The sequence below is a fragment of the Balaenoptera ricei genome, chromosome 11 (assembly GCF_028023285.1).
Source record: "Balaenoptera ricei isolate mBalRic1 chromosome 11, mBalRic1.hap2, whole genome shotgun sequence".
Taxonomy (NCBI): domain Eukaryota; kingdom Metazoa; phylum Chordata; class Mammalia; order Artiodactyla; family Balaenopteridae; genus Balaenoptera; species Balaenoptera ricei.
The window spans coordinates 106,385,983-106,412,749 of NC_082649.1; the positions used below are offsets into that span (position 1 = coordinate 106,385,983).

The window sequence follows — 26,767 nt, forward strand, 5'->3', positions numbered from 1 at the left end:
GAACATTGAACACCCCTAAGCACAGAGCCTCTGGGGGACAGCAGCTATATCTTACTTATTTCCATGTATCAATAAACTAACCCAGTGCCTGACATATGACAGGCACCCAGAGAACATATATATAACATCATAAAAGAATCGCTCACTGGAAAAGAAAAGAGATGGAAGTTTTTACTTTCTATCAGGTGTACTGCAATTTCACACTCCTAATAATACGTGTCAGGAATCCAACAGGCAGGGTCGTAAATCTCACTCTCCCTAAAGGAAGGCTCTGTCAGGCCTTCGCTGCTCTATCCACTGGGTTTGTAAAGCTCTGGCACCAGAAGACTGAGGCCAAGAAACCACTCTGTTCTTTCATATTCCTCTCTGGAACGTGGGATCTGGGCTCCAAACTTCCTCCTCGATTCAGAGGGAAGCACACGTCACACAGGCCCCGCTGACATCCAGGCGTCCACCCCAGTTACACCTGAGGCTCCGCAGCCCTCGTGTCACCGAGCAGGACCCTACGGGGCCTTCCCAAGGCAGGCCCTTCCCTTCCTCTGCTCTAGTTCCTCTCAGAAGCGTCCAGAAAACAGTATCTATTGCACACTCCTGAGATGTTTTACAGATGTGAAAATTCCCACCAAATGGAAGATGGTAACCACTTGATGACCATGAGCAGCCCCCAGGCCTCCTGGAGCCGGAGGACTGATGATATTGGCCCCTGTGACCCCACCCTGTTACCCCACCGTCAGCCAATGTTCCGTCAGAGAACTGTGCACCCACTGATTACACCCTGCGACTCCCCTCCCTCACCTGGCCTTGAAAAATACTTTGCTGAAACCCTTCGGGGAGTTCAGGAGATGGGGGGTTGAGCCCTCTGTCTCCTTCCAAGAAACCTTTCTCTGCTCCAAGCACCGATGTTTGTTCGGCCTCACTGTGCTCGGGCACAGGAACTCGGGGTCAGACACACGCACGCGCAGGAACGCGCATCAACACTCGGCAGCTCACCGCAGCGCCGCTGGGCAGGAAACGGGAACGCTTCGGTCCTCAGGAGTAGGTTATAAAAATTATTACCTTTCCTTGTTATTAGTTTTATGAACTTTTCCCAGTAATGAGCTCAATCATTCCCTCGTGCAGAGGAGGATTGCAAAGTCCATACTGTAAAAGTCAGAGCAAAGGGCATGCTAAATGTCAGCGCGCTCAGCACCCTCCAGACGAGGCTGCAGGTGCAGGGTCGGGGCACGAGCCCGGGGCCCAGCCTGGATCCAGCCTCAGCACTCGGCCCGGCACTCGTCCCGCCCGGCGGGCACTCGGGGGAGGAGGGAAAAGCCTCTCTGCTCCCCTCAGGTTCTTCTCCCCGTCTTTCTGCTCTTACTTTAAACCCTGCAAAGCACAGTTCTGAGGCTACCTCCACTAAAGAAGCTGCGACCACACCGACCAAGTGAAGGTGACGGCGGCGGCCTCGCTCACCTCTGCCCGGGCAACGCGCACAGCAGGCCCGAGCTGCCTCACCTCGCCTTCCAAACCAGCCACATGCCTCTCTGTGTCTGCCCAGCCCAAGCCCAGGGCACGCGGAGGTGTGGGACGCGGTCCTCCCGATCAGCGGCCTCCCACTCACCCAGCACTGCAGGTCCTGGGCCGGGGCGTGACTGGCTGCCTGGGCCATGTGCCCAGACCCTGCCTGGACCTGCGCAGGGAAAGAGGCCGCTGCAATCCCACCCAGGGACACAAGACAGGAAGCAGGGCCATGTGCCCAGACCCTGCCTGGACCTGCGCAGGGAAAGAGGCCGCTGCAATCCCACCCAGGGACACAAGACAGGAAGCAGGGCCATGTGCCCAGACCCTGCCTGGACCTGCGCAGGGAAAGAGGCCGCTGCAATCCCACCCAGGGACACAAGACAGGAAGCAGGGCCATGTGCCCAGACCCTGCCTGGACCTGCGCAGGGAAAGAGGCCGCTGCAATCCCACCCAGGGACACAAGACAGGAAGCAGGTAAGTTCCTAAAAGGGAATGGCGGCGCCAACTGCACGAGCAAGTGGGCATTGAACAATCAAAAGCGGGGCCCCAACAAGGAGTCACGGACACCTGCAATGTGAAGGCAGCCACGGGCCCCACGGGTCCTCAGAGCTCTGGCAGAGGGCACCGTCCCCCCAGACGTCCGGGCAAGTCCAGGCAGGATGTGTCTTCTTCCCTCTAAAGATACCCTTCCTGCCAGGAAAGCCACACCTGAGCCGGAGGCAGGAGGGAGGGAAGCTGTGAATCCCTTTGGCTGTGGTGACCACATTCCAGGTGACAGTTCACCCCTGCAGGCTGCCACGCCCACTGTGTAACTGTCCCAGGCGCCAGCGCTTTCGCTCCATCCATGCCGACGAACCCTGCACGTCCCCGGCCTGGGTCCTTCCCACCAGCTTGTCGGGCTGCCTGCCTGTCCTCACCAGGTGTCTCTCTGCATCATGATTCTCCACCAGGCGGCCACAGGTCACAGCACAGCCCCCACCCCTGTAGCTCCCGGGGCTCCGTCTCAGTTTCGGCGTCGCTGGGCAGGCTCCTCGTCCACGGCCTCCTGCGGTGCGCACACGCTCGCTCACCCTCACCACGTCCAGTGCCGCCTCCCGCCCGCCCGCCCGGCTCAGCCCAGCTGCTCCCTCGGCCGACACCACGGCCTTTGCATCCCAGGCATGTTCTCTTTGCCTCCGTCTCACATTCACTGTAACAGTTTGGCCGTTTCCAGCTTTTGGTTCAAGTCTGTCTTCCCACTAGGCTGAAAGTTTCCCAGGGGCGAGGATCCTACATTGTGGCTATTTCCCGAGGGCCCAGTTCAACCTGCGTGTCTCACGTGCCTGCTGCATGATCTGCACATCTGGGTAGAGGCCCGTTCTCCCTCCCAGGAGGGGGCGTCCAAGTGGCGCCCTCACACCATCCAGCTTCCTTCTGTGGAGCTCGGTGAGCTGCTCTCGGTATCCTGGCCGTGGCCTCTGGAGCACGTGGTGCCAGATGCTGCTACAGCTGTTCCCCACCCCATTCCCGGCCATGACAGCATGATTTATAATAAGAAAGATGTATTTGGTCTTTGTCCACTGCTCCTGGCACAGAGCTCCTGAAACCCTTGGAATCTCCTGTGCTGAGAGGGATGAAGGTGTCTTTCCTTATGTCGATGAGGTGACTCTGGGAAACCACCCAAGGATGGGGCTGGATGCCAGCGGAGCCACCGTGTGATCAGAGGCCTGGAACGTGGGTCCCGGCCCCTGACCTTCCGGGAGGGGAGGGGGGCTGGAGGTGGAATCAGTCACCAGGGGCCCGTGATGTAGCCAATCACGCCCATGTAAGGAATCCTCCATAGAAACCCCAAAGGAGCGGGTTCAGAGAGCGTCCAGGCTGGGAAGGAGTGGAGACTGGGAGAGGAGGGTGGGGTGCGGGGAGGGGCGTGGAAGCTCGGGACCCTTCCCCACGCCCTCCCCGGTGCGTCTCTTCCATCAGGCTGCTCCTGAGTCACATCCTCTTATCATAAGCCTACGATCTAGTAAGTAAAGTGTTCCTCTGAGTTCTGCTCTAGCAAGCTGCTCTAGCAAGTTAATCAAACCTGAGGAGGGGGTCGTGGGAACCTCTGATCTACAGCTGGCGGGTCAGAAGCACATGTGACAACCTGGCTTCAACTGGCATCCGAAGTTGGGGGAGAGGTCGGGGGGGGGGGCAGCCCTGTGGGACGAAGCCCTTAACCTGGGGATCTGATGCCACCGCGGGTAGACAGTGTCACAACTGATCTGAACTGTAGGACACGCGGCTGGTGTCGAGAATTCCTTGGACGTGTGGGAACACCCCACACTCCACCACTGAGAGAATTAATACTTCCTGACGGTCCTAGTTCCATCCGGATGCCCACCCCCACCTCCCCGCAAACGTGATTAGAAAAGAGCCCCAGTTCCAGCCAGCGGAGCCCTCCCAGTTCCCTCTGCCGAGGGCTGGCCCAGCCACAGGCCCTGGCGCCGTCCAGGCAGAGGGATGTCAGAGGACCTGTGCTGGGGCTTCCGGAACATCCTCCTCCCGCTGCTGAGTGCGACCGGGTCCGCAGGAGAGGGGACCCGGGCCATGATGACATGGTGGCCCCTGGGGCACTGTGACCTCACGTGCTGTGACACGCAGCCTGCACCCACAGCAGAAAGACCCTGATGGTACCTCCCGTCAGTTAAATGTACCCAGAATGGCAACAGCCGTCCCGGTGTGCTTCCGCGATCTGCCAGCACTGCTGGGCCCCCGACTCACCACCTCCTCTCGAGCCGCAGGCAAGCCTGAGTGTGACCACCAGGACGGTCCGAGACGCTGCCTGGGGCTGGAGGATGCACCCAGCCAGCGGGCGGATAGCTCGGCTCCGCACCCAGGGGGCCTTCTCCTCCTGTTTCTGGCTTGCTGCAAGGCCCCAGGCCCACAGTACTCTCCCTCTGCACCCTCCTGGAACACATGTCCTCACGGCACTTACACCTATGAGGTTCCGGGACCCAGCACCCAACGATCCAGCTCCCACTGTGCAGACCTGAGGCCAGAGGCCACAAAGCAAATCAATGACAGACCCGGGGCTATAAGAACCCCCGCTCCTGGTCCCTAGAAAGACACCCTTTCCACAGAGGAGAAGCTGGGACTTCGGACCCATCAGGTTCCAGGGCCAACCTCTGTTTCCCAGAGCCACTGAGCCAGGAGGCCAGCCAGGGACCCACACTCACCAGCTGGGCGGACCGCTGCGTCTCCAGGTCCATGCCGCCCTCCCCCTGCCGCAGGGACGCGCTCCGGGGCTTGGCAGCCGCCTCTGTGTCCCTCGTCGCCACCTGGAGCAGCTCGTCCTGGACCACGGCCTGCTCCCTGTCACACCTGGGCCAGGGAGAGACAGGAGACGCAGATGCAGACATAGCTCGCTTCATCTGCCAGGGGCCAGGGATGTGAAGGCTGGTGGAACGCTGCGGCCACCAGAGAGGGTCAGGCACCAGTGACAATCCCCTGGGAGTGGCGTGTGCGGGGACAGTGTGACACTTTCTCAGCCAGAACAATACAGATTGGGAGCAGGAGGCCTGACAACCAGGTGAGGAATCAGACAGCCAAACGCCAAATGAGAGATCCTCGGGGCAGGGGATCAACCCTCACTCGAGCCGCACCTTTAGAGGGGCAGGGGGGGTGCAGCCCACCTCCCCCACCCGCGGGCGGGAAGGCTCAGAAGCCTTTTAAACATTCAGCTCTCCATCCTGAACGTGTCCCTATCCTTGGACCTGTTTCCAGTCTTCCTAATAAAATCATCCTAGAGAGAGAAAAAGTTACTGGCCCTGAGATGTTCTCAGAAGTGTTATTTATTAGGGTGTAGAAAATGCACACAGTGAAAGGGCCGCAGCAGGTCGGCCTGGGGGCACGTGCCAGACGTGAGGCCCTCAGCGCCACGTGGCCCACCGTGCCACGCGCTGCTCTAAAACTGAGCACCCACATACAGCGCCTTCGGCAATAAACACGCCTACGACGAGGTGTAACAAACGCAAGATAATTAGAAGACTGGTAAAAACAGCAAGACACAAAGTTTTACATGACTTTGAGAAAATAACCCTAAACTAGAGGAAAGAAGACATTTGAAAGAAATAGTCCAAAATATTAACAAGGGATGATGAATCGATGGGAGGTTTCTTCCTTTCATATGTATTATCCTAAGTCTTCCATTAGCATGTGTTACTTCAACGTTTTAAAATTCTTTAAAAGTATTTTTTTAAAAAGGTTCTGGTTATTTATTTTTGGGAGGCCTCTTGGGATTAAGGACTGGAAATTCTCAGAAGGTGGGGTCTTGACCCCTGACCACGGAACAGCCATGGCTGGCCTGACCTGCAGAGGGAGCCGTCCAGCCGTGGTTGACCGGGGGGCCCCTACGCTAACTCCGAGTCCCTGTTACAGAGGCCACGGCCCGGAGGCTGCAGACGAGGTCCCTCAGTACCAGCCGACGGCTCACTGAGTCAGCGCTGTGACAACGCCACGCCGGGCTCCGCGGACGACACCCCAGGGAGAGGGGCGCTCAGCTCCGCCTTCCCCGAGGCCTGGAGACTCACGGTGCACTCTGGGCACCTCTGGGCCCGGCTGCTGGCCTACCAGCCCCCGGGCAGGGAAGCTCTCGGGCCTTGGCCTGTGCTGGGAGAGGCCACCCACACCCTGGAGCCAGTCCTGCGGAGGCAGCTCCTGCAAACACAGCGGCACGCACCAGGCTAGCAGTGCGGCCACTCGGCCATTTAGTCCTGGCCCTCCCACACCCGGGAGTGTCTTCATCTAAACACTGGGACTAGTGCCACCTAAATCACAGGCTTGGCATCCCACCTAAATAAGACGGCATTTGTGACGCAAACACTTCGGCCTTTAGGAGGAGAAGGTACCCGGTGAGGAAGGCGCATCGGGCCAGAGCGCAAGGCCGGGGTGAGTGGGCCCTCGGCTTACCTCTCGAGGAGATCCACCTCCGCTCCCGAGGGTGGCCGCCGGCCACCGCCACTCTCCGGCCTGGGCGATTTAGACTCTGCAAAGGGGGAGAAGAAAAGGTCGGTCCATCAGCAGCAACCCACAGACGGACAGAGGCATAGTGTCACCCAGGAAAGGGCCCAGGACGTCACCCCATGGATGGATGTGCCCCAGGCAGACACAGAACACAGCCTTACTCTGTGGGCAGGAGAGGGGTGGCCCGAAGGCCCCTCTGCCCGTCCCCTGCATAGGACGGTTTGGTCGCTGGGTCAGTCAGCGTGGACACCTGAGTGCGGTGATCCAAATCCCCCCTCCTCCCTCTGCGGCCACTGGGAATCCAGGTCACCTTCCCCAGAGGCCAGACCGGCTGCGGGAAGCTCTGCTCTGTCCGAGCTGAAAGCACAGCCCCGGGGTCTCGGCTGGCGTGGCAGGGCGGGGGCTGGGGGGGGAGGCTCCTCGCGTCTTGTTTCTCTCAGATCCCTTTCTGTAGGGTTCTCATCCTGAATGTGGCCAATGCCCCACTTAAGGACATCTATGCAACCTTTCACCTGCTTCACCTCTAGTAGTACTGGGCTCTTTAAGCTGTCGCAGTAGGTCTACCTTCCCATGGCCGAGAACGTGGGGATGTCCGAGCAAACCCAATTCACTCTCCTCTCCCACCACGCAGTGACCCTGACGTTCTGTTCCTCTCCACTGCCCCAGGCTTCAGCATCCCCGCTCCGCTCAGGCTTTGGTCACACGTCCTCCACCCCATCGCAGGCCTCCACGCTCAGCCACGCGGGCCACACGAGACCCGGCCGGAGAACCAGGCTTTGGGAGGAAGACAGGACGGGGTGCTTCTCCCAAGACCTTTTGGCTTTGGGAGGAAGACGGGAGGGGGTGCTTCTCCCAAGACCTTTTCAGCTGCTGACCTCGGAGGCTGGGGGGCTCAGCCCCTCAGGAAGGACCCCACCGTGCACAGCACCCCGGGACTCACCCGGGCCCACGCCTCTCCCGGAAGGCCGGGCAGGCACGCTGGGCCGGGGAGGGCAGCCCTTGGGCCCGCGCCAGGTCCTCGGCTGGGAACGTGCAGGAGGCACCGCTGCCTGGTGTGGATCTGACGTGAACGCTCCCTGGGCTTAGGGCCTGACTTACAACAACTCTAGTGACATAAGGTCTATCACATTTATTTCTGCTTTCTATACAGTTTTCCTTTTTCACGACTACAAAAGTAGCGCATGCACCCACCGCAGAGCCCGTGGCCAGACCCCCGCGCCCACGCTCTGTGGCAGCCTGCCGGTTAGAGTGTGTCAAGCCTCTGTGGAGCTGGGACTCCCGTCACCTCTCTGACCGTTTGTACACATTCTCCGTGCAGCCATCAGAGGGCTTCAGGGACTCTTTACATAGGAACACTGCTCACTCCGTGTGGGTTCTGCTTCCCTAGTTTGTCACTCTTTGTTCATTTATTTCTTCTCAACCGTCTCTAATTGTGACAGTCACAGTCTCCACTCTTCCCCTTCACTGAAGGTCTCTTCGCCTGATACGGGGTTAGGAGGCTACCTGCCGCTCTAGCTTCATGCCTTCACCTCTCCCAGTTCAGTCTGTGACTCCCTCTGACACGCATTTGGGGTATGGTTTGGCGTAAGGGTTTAACTTCTTTTTCTAATCTTGTTCTATCACTGAAGTAAAAGCAAACACTGCATTTTAAAAGTAAAAGTATTTTAAAATGAGTCCACTTCAGGGCATTCCGCCCATGCTGACGAATCCAGCCTTCAGAAACTCAAAACTCACCCTCAAACAGCAACGTACTTTGTTAAACCAAAACCACATGACAGATGAACCACTCTTCTTGCTTTTTAAACTGCTCAAACGTAGCAAGACTGAAACAAATGCTTCTTTTCTCTTCCAAGGCTGAAACTGACGTGGCCTGACATATTTCAGCAATTTTTGCCCTCTTCGTCCCTTCTGCCTCTCCCTTTCTACAGCTCGCTCACTCACGTTAGGCCTCTTCAACCCTCTCTCCAGCCGGCTGGAGAGACGGTGAGGATGACCCCCTGGAAAAGGACAAGGGCGTCTTCTGCGGGCTTCTGCTGCGTGTCGCACTGTCGTGTGACACTGTAAGCCACAGGCTTGCGCACGCAGCTCCTGACGGGAGCTGGGCTGCCTTGGGGGAGGGTCCCCGTCTCCCTGCCTGCATGTGCCAGCGCGCGCCTTGTGACCGCATCCCTGGCTGGCACTCAGGACATGCCGGGTGGACACGAGGGCGTGGCCTCCTACGTGCTTGCACCCAAACGGGGCCGATCGGTGGAGAAGACAGCTCCAACGTGAGGCCGCAGTCACTCACTGTGGGTCGGGACGGCATCCATGCCCCGCACGGCCAGGCCCCTCCAGCCCATCAGTGTACAACTCACACCTCAGGTTACAGCAGGGGGACCTAGATTCTCATCAACGAGCTCTTCTCATTAATCAGCTGCCATGAGGACTTCTCTTGTTTGTAGTATCTTAATATTTCTGCACCATACATTCTCCACTCAAACTCTATTGTTCCTTTGTTTGTTAACAGGAGTCACTTGGAGAAAAGCACAGGTTTCTTCACCTGTGACGGACACGACAGAGGGGAACAAAGGCGCTTCCAGCCCGGCTCAGGCAGCAGCTCCGCAGCGAGCTGGGGAAGGAGCCGGGGGCACGGGGTGGCGACCCTCCTGGAAGCCCCGTGAGCACCGTCCCAGGAGCTGGGCCAGGACCCCGGAGCGTGAGGGCAGGTCAGAGCTCTGGGGCTGGCGCCAAGGTCACCCACTCACTGCCTGTGTGCGGAGAAGCTGGAACAGCGGGGAACTTCCGGCCCTGGTCATGGTCACAGAGGCTCTGACTACACGGCGCTGCAGTCCTTGAACAGGACAGCGCCCGGCCTCGGGGGCCACTCTCTCCTGGGAAGTGCTCACGTCATGCACCGCCCGCGGGCTCAGCTGGCAGCTCATCTCCAGGAGGACCGCCCACTCCGTCCCCGCCCAGAACTGCCACCCCGGCCTACCTTTCTCCCGGCCTTCAGAGGAGCCAAGGGCGGCAGCTGGAGGGGTCAGCGGCCCCGCTCTGGAAGGCTGGCTGGGATCTTTCATGCGGTTGACCACATTTTCAGACAGCTGTGGGAAGGATTGAGGGGAACAGTTAAATGACAGAACCCTCTGGAAGTGAAGACTCCCCTCTACCCACGCCCCAGATTTCTGAGCAGACTAATTCCGCAAGACCAACTCCAATAACGTAAGGAATTCCACACAGGAACCTCTCGTGCTGGCCTGGCACCCGCCAGGTCAACGCCACGCCCAGCCTGGGCTCCACGGGCCACAGCGTGTCCCCCACTGGCTTCCCGGCTGCTCCCACACACTCAGGGGACCCCAAGTTCCCCTTCTTCTCACCTGCCCTGAATCCGTTCTGCTGAGAACCACTGCAGCCCCACCCTGTACAGAGGGTGGACGCCTCCAGCTGTGCAAACCTCACCCTTCCCTGTGGGCGTCCCAGGGTCCCTCTATGGTGGGCTCTTCCAGACAGCACCCAAGTTAAGGACCACTTCTCCCAATCCTTTCCCTGTTACAACAGGCGCACCTCTTAGGAAGTGCCTCACATTCTACCGGCCTCACCTAATGGTCTGTAAATACCCTGAGGGCCGGGGCCACCTCTCCCTCCCATCTGAGTCCCACCAGGGCCACAGTCACAGCAGAAAATCCAGCACAGCCTGACTCATTTCACCCTGGCTCCCCCAGTGACGACTGGATAATCAAATCTTTCCTTCACTGTAGAGGAAGTGAAATGGGTAAGAGGGTGCCATAAAACAGGTGACTGAAATGAAACAGCCAGCGAGGGATGAATCCAGAATAATAACCCCTAAGAGTTTACATCAATAAATATGTATTAAGTGCCCAGTATGTGCAAGGCATCACAAAGCACAGCGAGGGGAGACGTTAAGATGACCTGAGGACGAAGTCCACCATCAGCAGCTCCACCTCAGGGATCCAGGCGAGGAAAGTGCTCCCACGTGTGTGCACAGCGGCGCTGGACTCGCACAGGAGAAGTAAACAACAAAACAGCAACGACAGGCAGTGGTCAGAGAAATGATGGCGCGCCTCCTAAGAAACACCGCGGAATTGTCGAGAAAGGACAGGTAAGACGTGCCTGCCATGGAAGGATGCCACCGCTGACCCGTGAGAGTCAGAGGACACTTTGTAGCTCGACTTCGTAAAGAAGATACACAATTATAAAGACGCAGACCTGCGATATATACACGTTGACCCTGGCACACGCACATTCCCCACGTACGCATCCACTCAGAGCACACACCAGACTTCCTGGGGCATGTCCTGCACACGGGGCAGGAGTAGCCAGGCCAGGACGCTCCCTTTCGGCACTTCTGTGTTTCAGTTTTTTACCATGACCATTTCTTTTAGCAGGTAAAGATTATAATAATAATAATTGAGTCCCTCTAGTATTTAAGACAGATACAAATCAAATAGCTAATTAATGATTATAGAACAAGAGAAGACCAAGCATACACAGCAGTGGAAGAGAATTGAGAACCCAGAAATAAACCTACATATCTGTGCTCAACTGACTGACAAGGGTGCCAGGACCATTTAATGGGGAAAGAATAGTCTCTTCAACAAATGGTGCTGGGAGAGCTGGACATCCATGTGCAAAAGGATGACGTTAGACCCCTACCTCACACCATATACAAAATCTGACTCAAAAGGGATCAGAGACCTAAATGCAGGAGTTAAAACAATGAAACTCTTGGAAGAAAACACAGGCGTAAATCTTTATGACCTTGGCTTTGGCAGAGAATTTGTAGATATGCCACCAACAGCATGAGCAATCAAAGAGAAAACATATAGTGAACTTCATCAAAATTAGAGTTTTGTTTTTCAAAAGACACAATCAAGTAAGCTGAAAAGACAACCCACAGAATCTGCAAATCATACATCTGACAAGGGACATGTATCTAGAATATACAAAGAACTCCCACAACTCAATAATACAAAGAAAAATAACCGAATTTAAAAACGGGCAAAGAATCGGAAGAGTCATTTCTCCAAAGGAGATACACAAATGGTCAATAAGCAAATGAAAAGATGCTCAATATCCTTAGTCATGAGAGAAATGCAAATTCAAACCACAATGAGATACCACTTCACACCCACTAGAATGTCTATATTCAAGAAGTCAGATAGTAACAAGTATTGGCAAGGACATAGAGAAGCTGGAACCCTAATACACTGCTGGTGGCAAATAAATGGTGCAGCCACAGTGGAAAACAGTCTGGAAGTTCCTCAAAAGTTCAACACAGAGTCACCATTAGGCCCAGCAATTTCACTCCCGGGTACCCACTCAAGAGAAATGCAAATACACATTCACACCGATTTGCTCATGCACATTCACATCAGCATTATCTGTAATGGCCAAAGGTGGAAACAACCCAAATATCCATCAACTGACGGGTAGGTGAACAAAAATAATGGAATATTAGCCATAAAAAGGGATGAACTACTAACACAGGCCACACCATGACGAACCTAAAACCATCTTGCTCAGTGAAGGAAGCCAGACACAAAAGTCCGCATACTGTATAACCCCACATATGTGAAACGTCCAGAACAGGTAAATCTCTAGAGACAGAAACTAGATTGGTTGCCTTGGGCTTGGGGGAGGGGGGAAACAGGGACTGATGGTAAAGGGTAAGAGGTGGATTTTTCCACCTATCAATATTACATGGGATCTCTATTTCAAAATATGTCTTTAAAATCTGTGAAGCATGTTAGTGGTAAGTGCTGGGAAAGAATAAAATACAGTCCGGCAGGGCCGGGTGCACATGGGGTGGCAGGAGGACCCCTCAGAGGAGATGGCAGTAACAGGAGACCACCGCCCTGGAGGGAGGAGGCCCCGCCACAACCACATCTTGAGATCCAAGGAAAAAGGATCTAGTTCTGAGCAGAGGGGAGGATGAGTGCAAAGCCTGTGAGAGGGGCCGAGTCTGGCCTGTCCGAGGGCCTGACAAAGGCGTGTGTGAGGAGGAGGCTGGACCAGATGACCAGGCCGGAGAGGCAGACCGAGATCCCAAGCCCAAATGTGACCCAAGGGCGAGGGAAGCTACGGGGGGTTCTGCACAGGGGAATCGGGCTCTGATTTCCTAGTCCTGGCCCCGGGGGCGGGGGGGCACCCACCGAACCGCACCACCTGGTGAGTAAGGGGTTAAGGAAAACATTGGCAAGCTTCTCGCTGGCAGGAGATTTATAATATTTTTTAATGTTGCTACAAAATTCAGCAATATTTTTAATCAACAAATACACACACACACAGAGTAGTGTGTAAACACCATCTGGGCAGTACTCCCTGCACCAACAGAACCACAGTGGAGGCCCCCAGAGCCAAACGGGTCTGGGAAGTCGGTGCCACAGGCGCACCGGTCACTGGGCCGTCACAGCCGGCCAGATGGAGTCCTGTGTGGTCAGCGGATGGAGGGCCCCACCCAGCGCAGTGCAGGGAAAGAGGAGCCCACCCACACCAGCTGTGTGTCCCTGACCCCTTTCCTCACCTCCCCAGAGCTTTCCGTTCAGCACCTGGAAACGGGGCCCCGCAGGCTGGACTGACTGCCACACAGCTCAGGAATTAGTACTTTGGGGTGAGATGGGCCTGGGTTTGAATCCCAACTAAGCAACTTACTAGCTGTGTGACCTCGGGCAGGGGACTCCTTGCCTGAGTCAGCATATTCGTCTGTGTCACAGAAACAACTCGTGAGGACCACACGGGGTGAGCCACACAGGGCAGCGGGCACAGAGCGAACCACCACCACCGGCTCTCACGTGAAAGGCAGGCCGCGTACAAACAGCCTTACGTCACACCAGGCACACGCCGGGTGCGTAAAAACACGAGAACCAGTCAACAGCACAGACAGTTAGGGGTCACCGCTGAGCACTGTGACCGGCCGTTCTGTTCCGCGTGTGGCCCCGTGACCTTGGCAGGCCTTTTCCCTCCTCCGCAACCTGCACAAAGTTTAACTGGGCAGACTCTTCAAAGCGCCCTCCAAGGCTGATGTCCTGTGGCTCAGACGTGGACCTGCCCTCAGCCTGGAGTAACACGGGGACTCCGTGCAGGCGGACTTTCCCCGCCAGCACTGTGGTGCCCGGGACTGGCACCTGCACGAGTCACGCCAACCACGTGGAGCCCGGGAAGGGGTTCTCTCCTCCCACAAGCGCCGCGGCTGGAGACCTAACCCCCAGGACTGGGACCAAATCGCTTCCCTCGCCCAAGAGCAGCTGAGTTCAGGGCAAGTTCCCAAAGAGTTTCCTTGTCAACCAGTTGGGCCTGTAAGTAGCACGGCCGCCCCACAAGCAAAAGGCTGGGGAGAAGGCGCTGCTTTAAAAGTGCCACGGCCTTGCCCATTTCTGGGCGCAGGAGAGGTGGCGGGAGTGAGCAGAGCCCCCGACCCAACGGAGGGGAAGAGCCCGGTCACAGTCACCACAGGGCCACACCCTGCCAGCGTTGCCAGCTAGCACGATGGCCTGTCCCCCTGGCAGCAGCGCGGAGGCCAGTGCACTGGCCGTGGGCCGCGAGCTGCAGGGCGGGCTGCCCGGCTCCTGATCCAGGGCTGAGGCTGCCGTGGGGCCAAGGCTGCTCCCCGACTCGCCCCCAGGACGGGAGAAGAAGAGGTGCCACCGCTCAGCAGCCTCGTAGGCAGGCGGGCAGGGCTGGGAAGGGACGAGAGCCGAGCTCGCTGGAAGCCGAACCACCCCAGCCGGGTCCCAGCGTCTTGGCCACAGACACCCTTCCTGCGTGTCCTGACAACCAGAGAGGTCGCGACCCCGCGGCCCCTCTCCCTCCCCCGGCCTCCCTTTTCTCCGAGGCTCTGTGCCCCCCTCCCACCCCTCCTCACAAAACACCCTCCACTGCACCTGCTTCTCGTCACTCCCACCAGGACACAGGTTCCGGGGCAGCGGGGATTGTTTGGCTCTTGCTGTGTCTTCAGCGCCCAGCACACTGAGCTGCTCCAGTGCTCGTCAAACACACGGACCAGGTGACGCTGACCACAGGCCCGGGGCCGTCAGCGCACTGGTGCAGCGGAGTGGAGACACGGCAGCGAGAAGATCGTCCTCAAAGGCCCGCGGTCAGACAGGGGTAACACGGGCACACGGAGGACATGGGCTGAGGGCTTCCAGAGGGGAAGGGCACGGGCACAGAGGGGCAGCACCCAGGGAAGTCCAGGGTTCCGCTCGCCGAGGGCCCGGGTTGACAGGGGAGAGAGGCCACGGGCCGCTGGGAGCAGACAGGACAGTCGGCAAAGCAGGACGAGGGGCTGAGCCCGCAGAGGACCGGAGGCAGGAGGAAGAGGACGCTGCGGGGTGAGGGGAGCACACAGTGAAGTGGCCCGGCACCTGGACGCACGGGCGGCGAGCGGAGGGGTCTGCAGCGCCGTCCACACAGCGCGACCTCGTTCCTACATGAAGAGGGGAGGCATGCTCCTCGTGGAGGCTTAGGAGAGCCTGCAAGGATTCACGAGGAGTTGGGGACAGCCGGCATGTAAACGTAAGACGCATTCTGCCGCCTTAAAGGAACGGATGAAGGGCAGGTGACAGCCGCTCGCTGGAGAGGGCACGTCCTCCCTAAGCCCGGAACTGCTCTGTGTGCGCGGGTCCTGAGTCTGTCCCACAGCTCCGATCCACAGGAAACAGACACGTTACACGGGGAGCGGCAAATCTGGGGCAAGAAATTAGGAATCGGAGCGCCGGGGCAGGCAGACTGGAGAGAGGGTGAAATGTCCCCAACACTCCGGAAGGGGCGACAGAGCTCAGGGCTGCGGGAGAAACTCAACCCAGCGGGTGCCAGGGGCTCCCACGGAAAAATAGTGACGCAAACAGCCCAGCCCAGGTACACAAGCACCTCCACCTGCCAGGCTCCCAGCCAAGCCCACCCCATTTCACAGACGAAGGAGTGAGCACCAGGAGGGGACACAACTCACCCAAGATCACGGAGGGTCCTAAGTGCAGGGGCCACGACCGGAGCCAAAGCCGGGCCCCTGAGAGAACGCTCAGTGCTGACAGCCACGCGGAGCCACTCCGTGGCGAGGGGACACGTCACCGGGCACACAGGAGGGCCAATCCAAGACAAACACGATCTGCCAATCGCCTTTCCTGCCACGTATGGTGCTTTACTGAGCCCGGGGTGGGAGGTGGAAGGGGGAGCACGCATGTGTTCACAAAACAGACAGCCTACTTGAATTAGTGAAACGGCAGTACGAAAATCAAGACCTTTCTCGTCTGAGAACGCTACTCATCTAGACACGTTTGAGAAGCCGCAAGGTGGAGGCTGGTTCCCAAGCACTGCTCTTTGCGTCAGGAAGGCTCTGGTGTTCACCAGGGGACCATCCTCACGTCCTCACGCGGGGGGGGGGGGGGGGGGGGCAGAAGCCGCTGGCCCGAGTCAGCAGCCAGCGAGGCCTGCACGGCCGCCGCTGCGGCCACGCACGCGCCGCCTTCCGAGCCCCCGCCGAGTGCAGCCTGCTGCCCTCGGCCTTCCTGGCCCACGGCTCCTCCACGCAGGCCGAGCACCAGCGGGTTCCACACCCGGCGTGTGCCCGTCTGTCAGCGGCCCCTGGGGCCCAGACACCTGACCCCGGGGAGGCGCTGCCCTCCTGTGACTCTAACAAGATTCCTCTGCTTTGCCTGCGGCTGTTGCTGTGGAGATTTTGTTGGCTAGTCCTTCAGTTTTCTGTGAGCTGAAATTAGATCCACAGATTTAAATCCGAGTATCTGGACGAGAAGAGTCCTGGAGCCCCCCCCCCAAAAAGGTGGCAACCACCGACGCCCACGGGGCCAGGCAGGTGACAAAAACAAATGAGGCGGGCCTGGCAGCAAAGCAGCAGTGCCAGGACAACGTGGCGAGGACAGGCGACAGCAAAGCCCCAGAGAGGGCGGCTACTTCGTAGCTCCAGCCAAGGGTCGCCACATGGAAACGTGGACCAGACTTTCAATTCTTTTCCCCCCAAAAAACTAAAACTTGAATTGATGTAAAGCCTCAAGTTTTAAATGTTGTCGATTAATACCACAAAGTTTCTGGGCTGATGGTTTCATCCAAGAAATATGGAGCCAGTAGCTTAAACCTCTGTCCAACGAGGATCTTGCTGACCTGAGCCCGGTTCCAGGCCACATGCTGGGGCCAGAGACCAGGAGACGAGGTCCTGCTCACGGGGCAGAGCTCCCCCAACCCAGGACAGTGACCAGCGACAGCACAGAGGGAACCCCTGAACTGGTCGCTAGGCCAAGGAGGAACTTAGCCAAGGAAGGGAGAGAGAGCCCTGCAGACAGAGGAGCACAGAAGCTCGAAACAGCACGGCAGCACGTGTCCTCCCCGAGGGACGGGTGGCGACAGGAGAAGGTGGCACCAGCACACAGAGGGCTTCCGGAGCCAGGCCCAGGAATCTGCATTGAACCTGGAGACAGCGGGAAGCACGTATGGGTGGGAAGTAAGCGGGTCGCACCTCAGCTTTAACCCTGAACGATCACTGACACCACCAGCTGGGGGGGGGGGGGCCGTCTCTGAGAGCGAGGCCGCTGGGCCTGGAAGGGAGGGACCTCCACTGGGACTGTCTGGATTTTATCCCCACTGCCTGAGAGCTGCTCAAAAGTAAAATGTACCTTTAAAAAACACATTACCGGGGCTTCCCTGGTGGCGCAGTGGTTGAGAATCTGCCTGCCAATGCAGGGGACACGGGTTCGAGCCCTGGTCTGGGAAGATCGCACATGCCGCGGAGCAACTAGGCCCGTGAGCCACAATTACTGAGCCTGCGCGTCTGGAGCCTGTGCTCCGCAACAAGAGAGGCCGCGATGGTGAGAGGCCCGCGCACCACGATGAAGAGTGGGCCCCACTTGCCACAACTAGAGAAAGCCCTCGCACAGAAACGAAGACCCAACACAGCCATAAATTAATTAATTAATTAATTTTTTAAAAATAGCTAAAACTTTAAAAAAAAAAAAAAAAACACATTACCCTGCTAGCACCAGGAAGTACAGATTTGTGGCAGGCAAGCCTGTTGGGAGAAAGAACAATTTATCAGATGGGCAAGGGGAAGGTGGGGCGGGCCTGACTGAGATCAAGAGTTCCTGAGGATAAAGAGGAAAGGATTAAACAGAAGCAGCTGGAAGGGAAGACACAAGAGTTGTCATTAGATGCAGAGGAAAAGGGCACGTGGGATCAGCTTCCGGTGTGAGGACCAGCTGGATGGACCTTCACACGTCAGCAACAGGGAGAGTGGGAGAGGCAGCGGGGGGATGCAGTGAATCACAGGTGCCCAGGAGACTTGCAGGGGGACATGGCCAGCAGCATGGGGACACCTATGGTCTGGATGTTTAGAACCCGGAGGTCAACAGCTCATACATGAGGACAAAAGAGATGGCCCGGGTGGAGCACAGGAGGGCAAGAGGGCGGAACCAGGCAACACTCTGCAGAGACGGCAGGTGGGATCTTGGAGACCAGGGCTGCTGCGGAAGACATGCGGTGACCTCCCTCCAGGGTGGAACCCACAGGGTCCAAGACCTCCCAGCGAGGGAGTGGACCCGAGATGAACCTAGTAGGAGCCAAAGTCAACAACCCTCCTTACGTTTACATTACTTTACGGCTTATCCTTGACACAGAAAGATCTTCAGCATTGCACTGTGCACAGCCACAGGTACCAGGATGGAGTTTCATCTTACATGAGAGACACACCCGAGAGTCACCTGAGCTCTCACACCAGGTAAATGTCATCACTGGTTACGCCACAGTACTACCCGGAGGAAATGTACAGGGTGTTCAGAGAAGCCCTAGCTGTCCCTGTACACGTCAGTCTGAGAGCCCCGAGCTGAGTGATGAGGGCACTGTCTCATCTTTAGGACGACCCTCACCCTCAGCAGCTGCGGGCCAGGTGGAGGGACCAAAAGTGCTCTGCTTCCCTAAAGAATCGGCTCCTTTGTTTCCTCAGTAGCGGGAGATGTGGTGTTTTGGGAGCATCAAGGAGAACCCACCTGGAAAGTGCCCGGCCGCGGGACCCGTACCCAAGCCACGATGCCAGACTCCACCGCCAGACGCAGATGTGTGCTCGCAGCAAAGCTGGGGAGAACTGGGCCATCTGACTCCTGGCTTTCTGAGTTGGCATTTCCTGTTGTGGCCCATCCATGGCGCTCACCAGACAGTCAGCCAGGTAGAGCACTGAGCAGGGGAAGAGCGAGGAGGACTCGTGGCCACGTCTGTCAAGGCACCTGCACTGAGAGCGGCCCTGTCCTGCACATAAGGAGGGAGACATACCCCTCTGAGAGTCAGGGCTCCAGGCCAGGTCCCCTGGGATCTCCTGTTCTCCACACTAACCCTAAGCAGTGAGCTAAGACGAAAGACGCGAGGTAAAGCGACACGATAAGGCGGATCACACTGAGACATTCGAGATGCATGTCACTGGGCAACGGCAAGGTATAAAAGGAAGTTTGCTGCACACGTGTGGAACAAGTTTGTATCAAAGCCTCGAAAGAGTAAAAAGCAGTAGAGTAAGATTCTCAGGCTGCAGATCACCAGCGTGGGTAAAAACAATCAACAAGTCGTCCATCCAAGCATGTAATCCAACAGGCACCTACTAATGATCCAGAAGCAAATAAGTAAGAGCAGTCTCTGTACTCCACAAGCTTACAGAAGAAAAACAGGATATAAGGACAGAGAGGAAGAGGTGATGGAGAATATTAAAAGATAAAATCATCAATCTGATAAAGAGCAACTATAAAAAGCCTAGAGCTAACATACTCTATGGTGGAAGACTGAATTTTTTCTCCCTGAATTCAGCAGCAAGGCAAGGACATGCACTCTCACCACTTCTCCTCAGTACTGTACTGGAGAGTCTAGCCAATGCAACAAGGGAAGAAAAAGAAAGAAAGGGCATCCAGACTGGAAAGGAAGAAGTAAAACTGTCTTCATTTTGCAGACACCATGACCCCTACCCATATAAAATCCTAAGGAATCCACATACACAAAAAACCCTACTAGAACTAAAAAATGAGTTCAGCAAGATTGCAGGACACAAGATCAATATACAAATAATCAACTGTAAAAATCAACTGTATTTCCACATGCTAGCAGTGAAGAATCCACAAATGAAATTAAGGAAACAATTCCATTCATAATAGCATCAAAAAGAATAAAATACTTGGGAATAATTTTTAAAGAAATGCAAGATTTGTACACTGAAAGTATAAAATGCTACTGAGAAAAACTTTAAAAGATCTAAATAATGAAAAAGAGATTTCATATTCACATATTGGAAGACTCCATATTGTTAAAATGGCAATTCTCCCCAAAGTAATCTTACAGATTCAACACAAACCCCATCAAAATCCCAATAGGCATTTTACAGAAGTTGACAAACTGATCTTAAAATGTATGTGGAAGTGCAAAGGACTTAAAACAGCCAAACAATCTTGAAAAAAAGAACAAAACTGGAGTCTTAATCTTCCCAATTTTGAAACTTCCCACAAAGCTTCAGTAATCATGACAGTGTTGTACTGGCAAAAAGACAGACACACAGCACACAGATCAATGGAATTCTCAACAGAATTGAAGTCAAGAAATAAACCCTAAACCCTTATGTTTATGATCAATTGATGTTCACCAAGGTCCCAAGGTAATTCAAATGGGAAATGGACAGTCTTTTCAACAAATGTAGTTTGAGAAAATTAAATATTTCAAACAAAAAAAGATGGATTTAGAGCGGAGTTCAACAAGCTCTAGTGCTCGAGCCAAATCCCACCCAACACTTGAGTTTATAAATAAAGTTTGGGGCTTCCCTGGTGACGCAGTGGTTGAGAGTCTGCCTGCCGATGCAGGGGACACGGGTTCGAGCCCTGGTCTGGGAAGATCCCACATGCCGCGGAGCGGCTGGGCCCGTGAGCCACAATTACTGAGCCTGTGCGTCTGGAGCCTGTGCTCCGCAACAAGAGGGGCCGCGATAGTGAGAGGCCCGCGCACCGCGATGAAGAATGGCCCCCACTTGCCGCAACTGGAGAAGGCCCTCGCACAGAAACGAAGACCCAACACAGCCATAAATAAATAAATAAAATATTTTTTAAAAAAATAAAGTTTTACTGGAACATAGCCACACCCATTCATTTACATATTGTCTATGGCTGCTTTCACCCTAAAATGGCAGAGTGATTTGCCAACACGAGTTAGAGCCTTACTTCACATCATACACAAAAATTAACTAAAAATGGATGACAGACTTAAGTATAAAAGCCAAAACCCTTAGATGAAAACATACGAGAAAATTTCTATAACCTTGGGTTAGACAAAGATTACTGGGATATGATGCCAAAGCCCAATCACTAAAAGAAAAAAATAAGTTAAACATCATCGAAATTACAAATGTTTGCACTTCAAAGACACCATTAAGAAAAAGAAAAGAAAAGCCACAGATTGGGAGAAAATATCTGTAAATCGTAATATGATAAAGGGCTTATAACTCAATAAAAAGGACAAACAACCCCATCAAAAGCTATTAAAAGGGGGCAAAAGATTTGAATACACATTTCACCAAAAACAAATATATCTGGGTGGCAAATAAGCACATGAAAAAACATTCAACATGAATAGTTATTAGGGAAACACAAATTCAAACCACAACGAGATACCACTTCACACTCACTAGAATTGGTATAATCAAAAAGATGATAACAAGTGTTGCTGAGGGTATGGAGAAACTGGAACCCTCATATACTGCTGAGGGGGATGGAAAATGGTACAGCCACTTTAGAAAACAGTTTGGCAGTTTCTCAAAAAGTTAAACCTAATAATTCACCACAGTCATAAACAGAATGACCCATCAATTCTACTCTTATGTTATCTATCCAACAGAAATGAAAACAAATGTCCACAAAAAAACCTTATGTACAAATGTTCACAGCAGCATTATTCATAATAGTCAAGAACTGGAAACAACTCAAATAGCCATCATTGTTTGACTGAATATACAAAGTGCAGAATATCCATACAATGAGATGCTATTCGGCAATAGAAAGGAACGACTAATACATACCACAACGTGGAGGAGCGAACACCAAGAACACTGTGCTAAGTGAAGGGAACTAGACACGAAAGATACATGATGTATTTCCAAGAAATGTCCAGAAAATGCAAACAACACAGAGGCAGAAGGCTTAGTGATTACGTGGGGCTGGGAGTGGGAGTGGGGAGTGACTGCAAATAGGTACAAGGGAACTTTTTAGGCCTCGTAAATGTTCTAAAATCCCACTGTGAATGACGGTTGCTCAACTCTGTAAATTTGCTTTAAAAAATCCCTGAAATGGTGAATTTTACATGTAAAATACATTTCAATAAAGCCATTTTTAAAAAAGTCACTATCATCAGATAAAATCTTTCCAAAGCTCCACCCCTGAATAGAGAACCACAATGTTGCCTCTAGAGAAACGTGTAAACAGCCCTGCATCACCCACCTAGCCCTCATCACCTGGCCAACTTTCTCCACCATCCCTACCTCCGTGTGGCTGCCAAGCACACAGGCTATGGAGCCGGAAAGTCTGAGCTTCCAGCTCCACCACCAACTCGCTGTGACGGGGGTTCCTTCACCTCCTTGAACCTGCTTCCTCACCTCTGCATGGGGATGAGATCTCACGAGGTCAGCCTGGGGACCAGGTGACACAGTGGCCTGAAACCACTCAGCCCAGAGCAGAGAAGCCTCTCCCTGCTGGCCCAGGCCCGTCGCCACCGTCACCTCATCCGAACAGCACTGTCTAAGCAGCCCACCTGAGCCGGAAGCCCCATCACTCTTCGCGTCCTTTTTGTTTTCTTCATGGCACTTGCAATTCTTTCTTATTCTTCTGCCTCTTTCTCTTGGTCAGTTCCCCCTCCTGGGATGAGGTTTCCATGAGGCAGGGCCCTGTGCATTGTCCCCTGTAGTCTCTGCCAGGCCAGGCCCAGTTCACAGTGAGCACTTGCTGAGGTGGCGGTGAAGCGGTACCCACATGTCGGGGACACGTGGCCTCTCTGGTGTGGGCACACGGGGTGCTGTCCCTTGTGTCCCACGACCTCCTCCGAGACCTTCCCCTCAGCAGTGGTCCAGACTTGCCTCCCATGGCAATGAATGATGGTAAAGGTGGTATAGCCCTGAGGGTGAAATGAGCCTGGGACACAGCTAGAGCAGCAGCCTTGGGAAGTGACCTGGGAAGGAGAGCGGGAGCCAAGTGGTTGGAAGAGGCAAAGGCTGGAGAACAGGGGTCTGCATGTTGACATGCAACCAACTTCAGCTGAGTCACCAAAGATGGTTGTGCAGGGGCAGAAGGGACAGTCACACGCGGGATGTTGTGGCCATGTGTGTACCTCCTCTTACTGGAGGATGAGATGAAACATACTGGTTGAAATGAAATCTTTATGTATTTCACACATGCTTGCTCTGAAAAACAGGTGAATATAATTGCAGCTTTTTGCATTAATTAAATTTCTTTTACCTTCCTCGGAATTAGGGCTTGAACTCACTATGTAAATTTATGCAAATAAGTATGCAAACTAGCAAGGTCCTGGCATTTAATTTTAAGGAAACTAGAATGCTTTCCAGGACCAGGCCAGGGGCATTAAATACAAGAGGTCTTTAAGAATATTTAACTTCAGACTTCCCCGGTGGCACAGTGGTTAAGAATCCGTCTGCCAATGCAGGGGTCACGGGTTCGATCCCTGGTCCGGGAAGATCCCACATGCCGTGGAGCAACTAAGCCCATGCGCCACAACTACTGAGTCCGTGCTCTAGAGCCCACGAGCCACAACTACCAAAGCCAGTGTGCCTAGAGCCCATGCTCTGCATCAAGAGAAGCCATAGCAATGAGAAGCCCATGCACCGCAACGAAGAATAGCCCCCGCTCTCCACAACTAGAGAAAGCCCGCACACAGTAACAAAGACCCAACGCAGCCATAAATAAATACATTTATTAAAAAAAAAAAAAAAAGAATATTTAACTTTCTCTGAAGGAGCGGGCAGATGTTTTTCTTTGGCACACACCTTCTATACCTTCTATTAAATTAACTTCTCGTTTGGTTCATCCAATGATCTTTTCTAGTGATTTTCACTCACCTGCTTAAAGACAAGGTGGACTTCCCAACCCTTGAGTCACTTTGCTAGCAGGAAAAACCTTACACCAAACACTGCACTGCCATCACCTCCTTTCTCTGGTCTCCCTCTCTCAAAACAGGCACACGGGTGGATGGAAAGAAGGATAGAAGGACAGAAGGAAGGAAGGAAGGAAGGGGTCTCAGAGCATGGGGCGGTGCCCCCAACTGTATGCCTCTAGACAAGTTCTTTATTCCCTCTGATGAGTTTGCCCAAAGCTCCCTCTAGTTTTAACAATCTCTGGTAGAACTAAGCATGGCACCAGCACCCTGTCAGGACAGCTAGAGGCTGTCACAGAATTTTCACACTGCCTTGCATATCACTGGGAGCATGCAGGGGAAGTTGGAATCGTGAGAAAAGGCTACTTCTTGTACCCAAAAAGATCTGGGTTAAAGTCCCAGAAGTAACACCTTGGACAAACTCCTTAACCTCTCTAAGCCTGATTCTCCATTTTTAAAGAGAATTTGTACTTTGCAGAACTGCTAAGAGAACTAGAAATAAAATGTGCCTGTCTGATATAAAACCCGAAAGAGATGATGCTCCTCTGTCCACTTAGAAGACGTTCCCACCATTGTAAAGTAATTATACTCTATTAAGGATGTTAAAAAAAAAAGACGTTCCCTTAGAAGACTGACTGACTGAACTTTCCAACACTCTCCAAAGCAGATGACAACAGTGGGAGAGCGCCCACACAGAGCCTGGGGCATCTTTCTAAATTCTGATTCGGCTACTGCCTCTCACCTTCCAACGTGAGCGGAGCCGTCTTCTCTCCATTTTGACTTTGCCCCAAGCCAGGTCAAGACTGGATAACACCTAGCAAGTACCAAATATGCTAAGTAGGCACGCTAAGAATAGAGGCTCCCACAAAACACTCTGTACTTTTTCTAAACACGTGCACACACATCATCTTATCCAAGGCAGCACCTAGGATTATCACAGCCTGCCCCCGTTTTTGAAAAGATGTGGTGATTGAGACTCAAAAGATAAGTTGTTCACCCCAGGTCACACAGCTAATGAGCAACTATCCAGAAGTCAGACCTTCTGATGTCCATTTCTTTTCTTTTTTTTTTTTTTTTTTGGCCACACCACGTGGCATGTGGAACTTCCCCGACCAGGGATCGAACCTTTGCCCCCTGCAGTGGAAGCACAGAGTCTTAACCACTGGACCATCAGGGAAGTGCCCTGATGTCCTTTTCTGAGCCAGCTCCCTAATTAACTAATTCACCTATGCCAGGTTTTGTGCATTCCATGGACACTTGGTGCCTGCTTCACTGGGGTTCGTCCATTTAATCACTCAGCAATGGTTTACAAAGCACCCACTACGTGCAAGGCAGAGGTGCAGGAGGAAGCATTCAATGAGCAGTCCTTGGAGTCCCGCTGAGCGCAATCCCAGCTCGCTGGCTTGTTACCTAGGTGACCCTGGGTAAGTACTTCATGTCTCAGTGCCTCGCCTGTCCTCCATCCATAAAATGGGCAAACAGAATCCGACCTCTCAGAGAGCTGCTGAGAATTAAATGACAGGGTACCCGTCAAGGGTTTAGCACAACCCACGGCCCCCACTAAGCACTCAAACGTGAGCTGCTTTTATTCTTCCTCTAGAGTCTGGGGATAGAGTCTGCAGTCACACAAGAGCCTTGGCCTCAAGCAGCTTACACCGCGGCCGGAGACACACAAAGAAGTAAAGCATCAACAGAAGTTTCAAATGGAGATGAGCGAGCGCTACGACAAAAACCAGTGTGCGACCGCGGGGATGGGCAGGCACTCTGGACTGAATGGTCAGGAAAGGATCCTCACGTGAGACCTGAACTACAAGAACGCAAGAGCGGATATAAGGCAAAGTGGGGGCGCGAACACAACCCGTGCGGAGATCGCGAGTCGAGCAGGCCGGCACCTCGAGGGACAAGGAGGCCCTGAGGCCAGCGAACAGGGCGGGGGGGACTTGGGGGGACTGGCACGGGAGGTGGTCAGTCAGGTCAGCAGCGCGGCTCCAGAACCCAAGGGGGGGCGGCTCGTTGTCCTCGTACACGCTTGGGCGTCCGCAGGCGGCGAGGGCACAGGATCAAATGTCCAAGGCGCACCCGGGCAGGGGTCCAGGTAACGAGGCCCCGCCCCCCGGTCTCCGTCCGTCCTCCCACCCTGAGGAGGCCAGGCCTGCGGCGCCCTCCGAACTCGCGGCCCTCTCGCGGCGAGCGACGGCAGACGCCTCCACGCCCGCCCGCCGGCCGCCCGCTCACCCGGATGCCCTGCAGCACCCGGACCCGCTCCTCCTGGTCCAATCCGAAGTACGCCCTTCGACCCTCGCGGCTCTCGGCGCTGCCCATGGCGGGAGGGGGTCCGGTGCGCCGGCACTTACGGGACCGGCGCCACCTGCCAACAAGGCCGCGTCCTATTGGCCGCAGTTCGGGGCTCAGCCAATCGCGGCGCGGGTCGCGGGGCATTGTGGGGGCTGTAGTCTCGCGGTGGCCGCCCACTGGACCAGGAGCACGAGGCGCTGCGCCCAAACCCAGACGGCGCGTGGCCAGATGGCCGGCCGAGGAGCGGAGCCGCGGTGACCGGGACACCACCACCGAGGAGGCCGCGCTGGGCGGGCGGAGGCGCTGCAGGTTCGCGGTGAGCAGGCCCGTGAATGAGCGTCCTCGGCGCTGAGGAAGACGGCGACGTCGCGGTGCCAGGAGAGAAGCTGGCGGGAGGCGCCCCTCTGGCGGGGGGAGGCGGTGGAGGAAGAACTTCGTGCAAAGGCCCTGAGGGAGGAGAAGGAGGGCGAGGGCCCAGCGCGGGCCCGGAGTGTGGGAGGGTGCAGAGCAGACCCGGAGGCGGGCTGAAGGTCAGAGCGGAGAGGGCCTTGTCGGCGGGGCCAGAGCTTGTTCTAAAGGCCCGGGGAGGACAGTGAACGGCCCTCGGCGTTGAGGAGACACGCACCGTGCATCCAGCGTCGTGTTCACGCCTGTCTCGCGGGGTCACACGTGTAATGGACGCGGTGACTGCTGCTCACAGCCTCGGCCACCTGAACCAAGCCCCCCTTTTGTTCTCTGAGCTGCTGACTCGCGTCGATCTGCCACAGTGGACCCGGAGCTGAGTTTGGGATCTAGAACTGGGGAACCCGCGACTGCTCCGTGAAATAGTAAGGGTCATTTGGAGCCTTTTGGAACCTGGAAGGGAAGCGGGGAGGAG

The 26,767-nt window shown here is 54.9% G+C and overlaps 1 protein-coding gene across 2 annotated transcripts in view; it reads right to left on the bottom strand.

Annotated features, from left to right (window-relative positions):
- Positions 1–25,970, bottom strand: part of CHCHD6 (coiled-coil-helix-coiled-coil-helix domain containing 6) — a 131,767-nt gene extending 105,797 nt beyond the window's left edge. For both annotated transcript variants that reach the window (XM_059940542.1, XM_059940541.1), the window contains exons 1-4: positions 25,831–25,970; positions 9,458–9,566; positions 6,430–6,505; positions 4,698–4,842 (exon numbers count right to left, since the gene is read on the bottom strand). In XM_059940542.1, coding sequence (XP_059796525.1) covers positions 4,698–4,842; positions 6,430–6,505; positions 9,458–9,566; positions 25,831–25,917 — 417 coding nt within the window. In that variant the 5' untranslated portion in view covers positions 25,918–25,970. The remainder of the gene's footprint in view (positions 1–4,697; positions 4,843–6,429; positions 6,506–9,457; positions 9,567–25,830) is intronic.
- Between the last annotated feature and the right edge of the window lie 797 nt (positions 25,971–26,767).